Source organism: Myotis nattereri (genome assembly GCF_964212035.1).
Source record: "Myotis nattereri genome assembly, chromosome: 18".
Taxonomy (NCBI): domain Eukaryota; kingdom Metazoa; phylum Chordata; class Mammalia; order Chiroptera; family Vespertilionidae; genus Myotis; species Myotis nattereri.
The window spans coordinates 20,621,987-20,634,001 of record NC_138093.1 but is presented as its reverse complement, the minus strand read 5'-3'; the positions used below and the strand labels follow the sequence as shown (position 1 = coordinate 20,634,001).

The following is a 12,015-nucleotide window of genomic DNA, read 5'->3' as shown; positions in this document are numbered from 1 at the left end:
TACATGAGAAGGGACCTGTGCCCAGACCTTCGGGTTTGTTACTGGGGAGAAATAGTTGACGTGAGCCACCAAACTTGTCTGTTTGAATCTTATTTTGTTAGCCACCCTTTAATTCCCTTTGGAATATCACTGGAATTCAGTATGTCCAGTTGTCTTGAGGGATAATTAATTATGTCTCAGATTCACTCCTCTGGTTCCTCCTAGGGTGAAACAGCTTTGAAATGTGAGCTGATTAATTGGCTGTAGTCCCTTGACAGATGGTAGCTGGAAACAAATCTCAGCTTTTCCATTTCTTTGCCAAGGGTTCACAAAATCCAGGTGACATCCTAAGTGTTGATGACATTGATAGATCCAGATTCTTTATTTTGAGATCTAGGGATCATATGACACTGATTTGGGGTAAGAGAAGGATTCCTCTCACCCCTGAGATGATACCTAGAGTACCTTCTAGTCCAAGATCTCTTTACCTGTCCCAGTTTCTTCTCTTGGAAAAAGAAGAGTAATGACTGCCTTCTAGCCCCTGTGAGCTGTTTTTATCTTCCTTTGTGCCTGCATTTACCTTTAAAAATGAGTTATACAGATTATTTTCTCTAACTCCAGTGTAAACTCCATGAGATTAGGATCTATACTTGTATTAGTTATGGCAGAATCCCCATAAAAGTGACCACTAGAAAAATGCCTTGCTAAAGTGAGTAGGTACTTGGTGAATGATTGAGGAATGAATTGAATGAATGAGTCACATAAGCAACTGACTTATATAAGCTTTGCTTGCAGGCCCATAGAAGATGTCCATATTGAAATATACTCAAAGTTTACCTCTATTTCTCTCGTTCCTTCCGTCTCTTTCTTTTACAATTATTGAACACTTGCTATATGCCATGCACTGGGCTTAACCCTGGACCTTGGTGGCTCCTGCTCTCATGAAGTCTAAAACTTAGATGAGGTTGACAAGCACATCAAAGGTAAACGTCCTTGTGGTTAGAGTCATATGGAGGGTTCTATGGGCAATTCAGCGAGATTAAGGAATCATATTCTGAGATTATGTCACTAAATTCACTTTGAAGGACAAGGAGGAGTTAGCTAAGGGAGGGAGACGTGACCCATATCCAGAACCAATACACAGGTCAGATAATGAGATGGCCTTGTGGTTGACCTACATGACTGGGCTAAGCATAGAAGGGAGATCTGCCAAGCATGTTCTATCCCTGGGCAATCACCATCGGTGTTATATAAAAGATTCTAAAGTCTGCAAATTACCTGACAAACCTCATGCTATTCTCTAGGGTAAGTGCTGAAAATGTCAGTGTCATAATAAAATAAAAGCCGATTTCATTTGTTTGATCTCTGTTAAAGCCAGTAGAAACGATTTATTGATTTTTAAAGAAAAACATATTTTTAAATGCCACTTTTTTTGCAAGCAACTTGTTAATAGATGTGGAATTCTCATATGTCCCAAATGCACTTCTAGTTACAAAATGTTCAGTGTTGAGGAAAATCAATAGAATAATCAGAAAACTCATGGAAAGATGAACAAAGAGCAAAATAATTTCATATCATGCAGTCAGTGTTATTATAATTTTTTAAAATATGTTTTTATTGATTTGAGAGAGAGAAGGGGGGAAAGGAGAGAGAAACATTGATCCATTGCTTCCTGCACGCCCCCTACTGGGGATTGAGTCTGAAACCTGGACATGTGCCCTGACTGGGAATTGAGCCTGTGACCTCTCAGTACATGGAACAACACTCAACCAACTGAGCCGCACTGGCAAGGGGTATTTTTTAAGATTCATAGTTTGCAACTTGTTTCACTTGGATCCAGATGTTTCTTAATTTTGTTTTGTTCTTAATGCCATAAAAGCAAACTAAGACACATAAATGAAGAATATGCTCCGAACACAGCTAAGGTATTACAGAAACTCAGAGCCAAAGTCGCGTGTGTGAATAACTCTTAGCACTTTCTATAGATCCATTATGTTGTCATGTGCTCATGCTCACATCCAGGTGGAAGTCTGTTTGGAGTTGAATGCATGGAGCAGGTCTGTTCCTCCCAACAGACTTGGCTTTTGTCAGACAAGAAGATATGGGCAATTTTCCTTTCTTTCTTCAACTTGGTTATCAGGAAGCTCCTAGCTACAGCTGGTGGCCCAGGCTTTCTTTCCATTCCACTTGCCCCACCTCTTTGTTTCATTAGATGATTTGAAAGAAAATCCTAGATCATATGTGTTTTTTACTGAAACTGCTGAAAAATCCTCTGTGGAAGTATGAGAGATCACAAGTAATGATAATATCAAAGAACTACAGTTTATCATAGGAGTGTAAAAGTAATCAGAGGTGAACACTGGATTTCCAAGTTGTCTCTGTAAAAAGTGGTCAGGAGGCTACACTTGTGCCTTTTTCTAGTATAGTAGAGAAAGAGAGAGAGAGAGAGAGAGAGAGAGAGAGAGAGAGAGAGCGAGCGCACGCGAGAGAGAGAGAATGTGTTTAGCCTACTTATGACTTTCTTTCTGGATAGGGCAGATAAGCAATTCAGAGGAATTTGTGTGTGGTGATTTTACAAATCATTATTATAAAATATTAGTATCAGATTACATAATAATATCACATAGCATTACGTATGTGTAGTATTATCCTGTATAATAAAAGTCCAGCGACCAAATGGCAGAATAATCAAAACCACCACTTGACCAGTAACTATGACGTGCACTGACCACCAGGGGGCAGGTGCTCCACGCAGGAGCTGCCCCCTGGTGGTCAGTGTGCTCTCACAGTGGGAGGGCCGCTCAGCTGACCAGGATGAGAGGCGCTTCCACAGCAGGAGCAGCCGCTCAGAGGGCAGGTCCACAGCCCCTTGGCTGACCTGGGTGAGTGGCGTTCCCACAGCAGACCAATCCTGTAGGCCACGCCCCCCACTAGTGCATGAATCCCGTGCACTGGGCCTCTAGTGTATGTAATAATCCATAATCGATAAGCTGTATCAAAATGTTGTGGCACCTGCCACAAATCTGGATTCTAGAAGCAGAGAAACTACCCCACGACATCAGTGAGTACCTGAGAATCTTCACTCCGGGACCTGTGCTATTTCACCTGGTGTCTGGAACTCATTCTTGGTAACTGATTATTAAAGAGTTGAGATCATTAGGAATCACTTACTCTGAGCAGAGGAAACTTGCCAGCACAAGTTAGAGATGCTAAATACACTGATTTAGCCAAATGAAAATGTGTGTTCTAGCTCCCTTTAAGTCATCATGTTTTTGACAAAATAAACATAAACTAGTCCTGAGTGCGTAGGCGGACACGTGGAAATGGGAATTTCACATTAACCTAACCAAAACAGTCCCATGAAAGAGCAGTGAATGAGAGTCTTGGTCTAGAGCCAATTGGGCACTACTCTCTAGCTTTGCCATTTCTCTGGGCCTTGTTTCTTTATCAGAAAATGAGGAGCTGAACCTAGAGATTTTCAGTGAGTCTCACAGTTGAACCAGAACACAGATTTCTTTGTTGAAATTCAACTAAGTTGAGGGCCTAGCAGCGGTTCTTAACCTGTGGGTTGTGAACAATGAAAATACATCCTGCGTATCAGATATTTACATTACGATTCGTAACAGTAGCAAAATTACAGGTATGAAGTAGCAACGAAAATAATTTTATGGTTGGGGGTCACCACAACATGAGGAACTGTATTAAAGGGTAGCGGCATTAGGAAGGTTGAGAACCACTTCCTCCAGGCAGGGAGCAATGTATGACCTGAAAATGGGAGTGTGGATTTCCCACTGCTGATGGGTCCTAAGTGGAACACCTTGTGGGTGCTTAGTCCAAGGACATGTGTTGATGACAGTGCTGTCTGACCCACGTCAGCTGGATGGGCACTTTGAATAGTTCCTCTTTTCCTTCAAGAAGTTAGGATGGATGTAGGAGGAATTAGGATTATGATATATATGCCAGGAATGAAACTCATTCAGGATGACTGTGGTCACGTGGGTTAGAGTAGGGGCTCTGAAGTAGCAGTCTCTTTGTTCCCATTTCAGTCCAAGTCATATGCTGTGTGACTTTGGGCAAGTTGGGTTTTACTATGTGTTTTTCTCTCTGTGCCTTAGCCTTTTCAATGTAAAATAGGGAGCATGTAATCTAATTAAATAGTTTAACTCTACCCCTTAGAGTTAAAAGTGTGGAGCAATTGAAACAAATGTCGGATACACAGTAAGACCCCATAATAGACAACTGTTCTCTTTTTATCCCTGCATTAGAGGCCCAATGCACAAAATTCATGCAAGGGGCTCGGCCCTCACAGTCCCAGCCAGCCCCAGCCTGCCCTCGCAGCCCCTCTCAGTCTTGGCCAGCCCTCGCAGTCCCAGCTTCGTCCAGAAGGTCATCCGGACGGTCATCTGGAAGGATGTCCAGACGGACATTCTGCTGTTCAGTCTAATTAGCATATTATCTCTTTATTATATAGGATAATATCAGGAAAGAACCTAATACTGATCTTCCAGCCCTGCAGTGGCCATCTGAAAGGAGAATTGGGGGCCGGGGGGAGGGGCGAGTGCAAGGGGCTCCCGAAACGTCTGTGTGTGCAGGAAACATGGTGTTTAAACCATTCCTCAGAGATGGATGTTTATGCTACTCTTAGAGCTCTTTAGGGAATGAAATTACCTCTTGCTTGCACAGACCTAATTCAGTGTCTGACAACTTTTCTCACTCTGCAAGTTTTTCTTCCTGTGTGGTTTAGTTACCTATTGTTGCAGTTTCAGTTTGGGGTGAAGGAAAGGATATGGGTCTGACTCTGAGACACGGGTTGTTGGTCTGTGGAAAACCTATTGGGTTGGACTCAGCATTCCCTCTCTGCAAACTGGTGCGGGCTCAGAACATCACTTTTGAAGCCCCAGAGGCTTTGTGTGCACGTCTTCAGGACCCCGGATGGAGGGTGGAGGACAGGGCAGCAGGGAGTCAGCAAGGAGCCAGTATTCGTGGCTGTGGACTCTCACCCCAGCCATAACCTGAGCAGCTTCATGTTTATGCTTGCTCTGTACTTGCATAAGAGATTTCACTAGGAGAAGGAGTTCCACAGATAAAAGAGACATTTGAAAACCTGGAGGCCCCAATAAGCCACCTGGTGTGACCTGTCACTTGGCAGCTACTCTGTTGCTTCTTGTCTCAGCTCCTCTGTGCTGCCTGTTCAAAAGTTTCAACATCGTGTGTGTGTGTGTGAGTGTGTGTGTGTGTATGTGTTTCGTGTATGTTTTTGTGTGTTTGTGTTTATGTGTGTGGGGGGGTATTTTGTGAATGTGTGTGTGTGTGCGTGTGTTGTGAATGTGTGTTTTTGTATATGTTTGTGTGTGTGTGTTGTTGGTATATGTTTGTGTGTGTATGTGCATGCACATGCTTCTTTGTTCACAGTGATGATAGGAGAGGGAGGGTAAATGGAAAGATTTACGGGGAGAGAAACTTTATAAATCCAAGACATAATGATTATGAGATTGGGAAAGTCCCCTTTAAGAAGTATGGGGGAATAATATTGACTCAGCCTGTGGGGTTTTCATTTCCAGCCTGTATGACGGGGCTACAGTGATTGCAGCCCAAGGTTGATCAAGAGAGGAGCCATGTGGCACACCCCCACATAATGCAATAGGTTTGGAGAGACATGGACCAAATAAAGGAGTGGTTACAGTTGTGCACAGGACAATTTATGTCTTCTGGGTGCTGAGCAGCACAGGCTTGCCAGACTTTCCCTCCCAGCCCTGTTCTGGGTAGGTGTCCAAGGAGGGGCTCGATCTCGGCGCACTGCATCCTGATCTCTGACAGACTCACAGCTCCTGGTATTTAAGTTATGGCTTCAGAGGGTAGACTTGGAGCATAAGGTTCAGAAGAAAACTCTCCTGCCAGCCTGACTCTAGGACAGGAGTCTTGATCTCTTCCCTGGAGATGCAGTGAGAATGGGAGCATCACTGTGGCCAGTAGGAGTGGGAGGCGGCTATCTCCCAGGTCAGTGGTGACCCAAAAGTCATGTCAGATGGTAAGGTTCCTGCACACACTTGGATAGAAACTTCCCTTTAGATTGGTTCATGGTCTTCCATGCTGGGCAGTCACTTTGGTGGAGATATTTAAGGTTAGGCTGAGGATGGCCTTGATTCTGTGGGTTACACTCTATTGGGCACTTTACACTATTACCTAACTTAGTCCTGACCACCACCCTGTGGAGGTGTCTCCTCCATCACACAGATCGGGAACCTGAGGTTTCGAATTTAGAGGGCTCACTGATTGTTGGTGGAGCCAGAGTAAAAATATGTACACAATTGATTTTCAGATGTGAGAGAGGGAGAAACCAGATCCCCTCACACTGCTAAAAGAATTGGTCTGAAAGTAGCTTTGCATGGATCAGATTTGCCTTAACAGACTAACCCTTCCCCTTTTTTCTGAAGCTGAAACACACACACACAATCACAAAGATGTCTTTATTCAGATTGTTTGCTAAGTTGGAAGCGACTGTGGAACACTTGAAATGATGCATTGGTCATCCCAGTCCCATCTTTCTTTCACCTCAAACACAGGTTACAGCAGACTGTCCCTTTTTGCTAAGTGACACTTGTTACAAGTGCTTCTTGCACCTGAATGAATGAACTAGTGAGTGACTGGTGGTGGTAGCAGAGGGGCGATGCCTCTCTGAGGGACCAGCTCACCATCCCCTGCCTCCATCTGCTTTCTCTCTCCAGGGTGGCATGATCGCGCTGCTGCTGTCCATCTTATGCCTGGTAATGATCCTGTACACTCGCCGCCGCTGGTGTAAACGCCGCCGGGTCCCCCAGCCCCAGAAGAGTGCCAGCGCTGAGGCGGCCAATGAGATCCACTACATCCCCTCTGTGCTGATCGGCGGGCATGGGCGGGAGAGTCTGCGCAATGCCCGTGTGCAGGGCCACAACTCCAGTGGCACCCTGAGCATCCGGGAGACACCTATCCTGGATGGCTATGAGTATGACATCACCGACCTGCGCCACCACCTGCAGAGGGAGTGCATGAATGGAGGGGAAGACTTTGCCAGCCAGGTCACCCGCACCCTCGACTCCCTGCAGGGCTGCAATGAGAAGGCTGGCATGGACCTCACACCAGGTGGGAACTCCTTAAGAATAGGGGTTAGATCATCATTGTCTCAGATTCCCATAGCACCTGGCCTGATGCTAAGCCCATCAAGTAGCCCTGTGCTGCTCAGGGGTTACAAAGTCAGCTGCTTTCAGAAAGCAAGCAGATCTCACAAACATGTGAATGAGCTGGATGTCAGACAATAGAGACTAGTGCAGACTGTGGTGATGAGAGAGCATGTTCTGGGTGAATACACTCAAATTACATTCTACAGTCTGTATCTAGTTAAAGGGCCATACCTGGTGACCCTATCCACACAGAATTAGTTTAATTGAACTTCCAGTTGGAATTACTTTTCCTTCATTCTTTTCGTAACTTTGTGGTCTCCTAGAAATCAGAGTATTTCCGTCTCTGCCAACCTCTCACTTGAAAGGTTCCTTATTTTAATTCTGTGAAAACCACTTCCTTGGTTTATGCAGATTCCCTCGCTCTCACTTTCTCTGACCTTCTCCTCTCAAAGTTCTTGCCTTGACCTTTTCTTACACAGGGAGTGACAATGCCAAGCTGTCGCTGATGAACAAGTACAAAGATAACATCATCGCCACCAGCCCTGTGGACTCCAACCACCAGCAGGCCACACTGCTCTCGCACACCTCCAGCAGCCAGAGGAAGCGGATCAACAACAAGGCGCGAGGTACCCGGTCTGAGGTTGGGGCATGCAGGTAGATTCCTTCCTATTGGTGGAGGCAGGACCCTTAATATACTCAACCACCACTCTCATGCAATCTTTTCTGGGGGACTATTGAGTATGAGTTACCAAAAAACTCAAATAATATATAAACCTGATGCCCAAGTAATTTCATCAAAAAGAATGTACCCTTAGGAAATAATTAGAAAAAATATGCATATATGGTTGTCAGAGACTCTTTATCACATTGTTTAAAAGAGAGGAAAATTGGAAATAGCTTCAGTGTCTATGAAGAGGGAACTGGTTAACTGCCTGCACACTGTCTCCTGTCCAGTGGCCAACCACGCAGTCATTTACGACAATAGAGATTGTACCTGTTAATATGGAAAGTTGGCCTCTCATTTACATGACATGGGAAAAAATGAGGTCATAAAAGAGAAGGTGCAGTTGAATGCCATTTTTAAGGGGAGATTTAATAAAGTTCATCTGTTTTTGTATCAGAAAAGGCAGACAGTGTATGTATGTATATATATATATATATATATATATATATATATATATATATATATCTCAAATGTTAAAAACTGGTATACATCAGTTTTTCTCTGATTTAAAAGATTTAGGGGACATCGGGGTTGTTGCTTTTACATATTTTTGTGTTTTTTTCTTTATTATCTTCTCTCTGCACATTGAATATATATAAATTCTAGAACCAGAAAAAATATAATATCCTATAGATATTAAGGCTTCTAGACATATGCCCCTTAAGGCATAAATCCAGTCTCATATCAACCAGAAGCCTGACCTGGAATGAGGGAAGTTTCCCTTTCTTCCTTTTCCACCCACCATCTATGCGGGCCTGCCCAGTAGGTAGCTGTCAGCAATAGCCTTCCTTGGTAGAAGCATGGGCTGGGTGGAAGGAGGGCTTTAGTGATTGATGTCATATAAAAGTTGATTTCTCCAATAAATCTGTATCTCAGGAAGCTCCAATTCCGTGGTTACTCCTCCCACATTGTCAGTCAACCTGCTCTCATTTTTATTGATTTTTATCTTGAACTTGTCCAATGGTGTGGTGCCATGAACACAAGACTGAAGATGTTCTTTGCCATGGTCCTATTCATTACAGCTGGTTCCGCCTTCCTGAACCCTGAAGGGGATTCTGGCACAGAGACAGAAAATGACCCCCAGCTGACCTTCTACACTGACCCCTCACGGAGCCGGAGGCGCAGTCGAGGTAGGAAGCGAAGTGCGGGGAGAGGAGCTCTGGGAAGGTGAGGGTAGGGAGCTGCAGAGGTGCTGGTTTGGGTTGTGGGCTCACTGCTCCAAAGCCAGTTTACGGAATGATTCTTGGACTCTAAGTGGTGCTGTGTCCTAAGGAAGAAAGAAGAGCCTAGAGTGGACTGTTTTGGAGACTCATCTCTCCCAGATAATGGCACTCTCAAACAGGTTTCCAAGTTGTTTGAAAGGCTATTTCTTGGTCAGAAGACTCTCAATTCCTTCTGGAAGCCTCGGGAGTCTCATATTTTGCTGTTTAGAGATAGGAAAAAAAGTTGATAAAGTGTGTTATATGTGAAAAAATGGACAGGATATGTACTCTTGCTTACCTGGCCACACTGGCCTTGGGTTTGGGTGAGGCAGGGATGGGGGTGGGCAGGGTAATTAAGGAACAATTTATTGAAAACAAAATGCCCAGGCCCTGCCTGAAAAATGTGTGTAATGGTATTTGCCCTTTAATCCCCTCCCCAGTGGAATCACTGGAGCCCACACCTCCAATTCCCTCCTCTCCCCTGGCAGGGTCCAGGTTAGTTCATTTATTCTGTTCAGCATCGATAGGGTTGTCCCTCCATGCACTCACTGCCTGTGTGACTCCACTCTGATGTTTAGTGGCTTCAGATGTGGCTACTGCATCTGTGGCTGCTACTTATGACTTGTAGGCAGCACCATCCTCACTGAGAGAGGTCTGGGTTCAAGCACCAATCAGCTTGCTGTGTGATATTGGATAAGGACAACAATTTCTCTGAGCCTCCGTTTCCTCACATTAAATGGGTTAACAACAGGGCAACTGTCATGATTGAATTATATTAAAACGTGCTTTTTTTTTTTTTTTTTTTTTTTTTTTTTGCTGACCGGCAAAGGTCTATGAAATTCCTATTGTTGCTGTTAGGATTCTCAACAGGGCAGCCTCAGGTTCCCACAACACTTCATCTTAAAGAACTTTGGGCAAGGGCCTATTGAGATACCATGGATGATGTTTGAGTAACATCACATTATATTATGACCAATAGAATTTTCCCCAACCAAAAACCAATGCCCTCAAAAGGCAGCTACATGTTGGCTCCTCCTGCCTACACTTGAGTTCCTTTCATACTGAGGGCACTCTTCCCAGAGATTGGAGGAAGCCCTTTTAAGTCCTCAGCTCCAGTTTCCATAGGCTTTGCAGCGATCAGTATAAAACTTCTTCCTAACATTTTTCTCGAGAGATCAATGGGGCTCTGGGCAATGCAATGTCTGATGCTCTGGTGTCCCTGAGGAGAGAATGTGGGCCCTCTGGTCCTCCTTACATATTTATATATAAGAAATAGTCAACCTGGGCTCATCAGCCCAGGCCACACCAAAGCAGAATGTGTTCTGCTTTAATAAAATCCTGTTTGAGAAAGACCATAATAATGAATTAGAGTGAGTTTCTATGCAGCACAAGACTACTTCTTTTAAATACCAAGCTCAACTATTTATTGCTGCTAACTAGACTATAAGCTTCTTAGGGATGGGCATGCCTAATTTATTTTACCAAAGTGCCTAGTGGAGGATTTGGCCTTTGATAGATGCTTGAAAGTGTTTGTTCAATTGAACTGGATACATCAATCAGGCCAGCAAGAAATTTCATAACCTACCTGCCATGGGTCAGGCTGTGTGATAGGTGGTAGAAACATGAAAACATGGCATGGTGATAAGTCTTAATTTAATAATATAAATAAAGGAAAATGAATACTTGGAAGTGAGAACAGTACATTCTACCTGGCAGCAACTAGAGGCAAAAAATAAAAAGGAGAAAATAATTGCACCTGGGTTGTATACAATATAAAAAATTTATGGAACGAGGAGAACCTATGGTAAGGGCATTCCAATAGAGGAAAGTGGCGTATAAAAAGCCTTAAAGGTACAAAAGAACAGGGTATTTTCAAGCAAGTGAAAGTACTTCAGCCTGGCAGTTGTAACCCGGGATATGAATACACAGCAGGGAAACAAGCTGGCTAACTCAGGATCACCACTCATTTGCCATGTTACCAAGTCTGCTCTGGTTCTGGTGGTCCTAGGAGTGACTGGAGATTCTGAAGTTAGATGGATGATGGGTTGATAAGCAGAAGAACTAGAGAGACAAGAAGATGGGTAGCCAGTTCCTGCCAACACAGGAGAGCAGTGGAAAGTGGCCGTAACAGTGATAACACTGTGTGAGAAGAGCTGTAACAGCAGGGCGTACTGAGGGCTAGAGGAGCAACAAGGAATGAGTGAGAATTTGTTCTTAAACATTTCAGGGAAGTGTTTACAGGGTGCTGTTGTTTGAGCTGAGACTGAAGAGTAGGTGTAGACCTGGCTGACAAGGTGATGAAATGGCATTCTACGGGGGAGGAAGTGACATGCGTAAAGTCACAGAGACATAAACTTAAGGGTCTAGTTGGAGAGAAGTGACTAGTTTATTAGAGTGAAGCTCATGGTGCAGGTCTGTGGTTTGCTCAGGAAGGACGGCTGGAAGATCAGAAGAAAGCTCATGGCCTTGACTACAGGACTTGGACCTGACCTTTCAGCCGGAGTCGTTAAGGCTTTAAAGATCACTGTCCTGTCCTCTGCTGGTGGAGGGTCCCTCTAGGGCAGCCTGGAGGGTAGGTGAGGGTGGGGGAGGTTGAGGCAGGGAGGCAAGTGGATGGCTATTGCCATTGCCCAGGTGTGAGATGATAAGTATAAGCAGAGAGGGAGAAATGGGGGCGAGGGAAAGTCTGAACACAGAATGAAAAGTGATTTAGTGTCGGTGGTGGGGAGGGTGGGCAGAGTTGGACATGAGGGAGTATGAGGACTTGAGAAACCAAGTAGATGGCAATGCCATTGGCTGAGCAGTGAAGCAGGAAGGGGAGTAGGGGTGAAGGGAAGTGGAGAGTCTAGTTTGGGATTTGCACTTGAGTGCCAGAGGGACATGCTGGGAGTGGTTCTGCTACTCAGGCCTGGTTTGGCCAGGAGTCCAAATTTGTAAGTAAGTGTGGAGAAAT

At 44.5% G+C, this 12,015-nt stretch overlaps 1 protein-coding gene across 1 annotated transcript in view; it reads left to right on the top strand.

Annotated features, from left to right (window-relative positions):
* ASTN1 (astrotactin 1) overlaps positions 1-12,015 on the top strand; it is a 281,866-nt gene that overhangs the window by 122,923 nt on the left and 146,928 nt on the right. Inside the window, exons 3-5 of the mRNA XM_081112186.1 lie at positions 6,705-7,098; positions 7,616-7,762; positions 8,883-8,990. Coding sequence (XP_080968312.1) covers positions 6,705-7,098; positions 7,616-7,762; positions 8,883-8,990 — 649 coding nt within the window. The remainder of the gene's footprint in view (positions 1-6,704; positions 7,099-7,615; positions 7,763-8,882; positions 8,991-12,015) is intronic.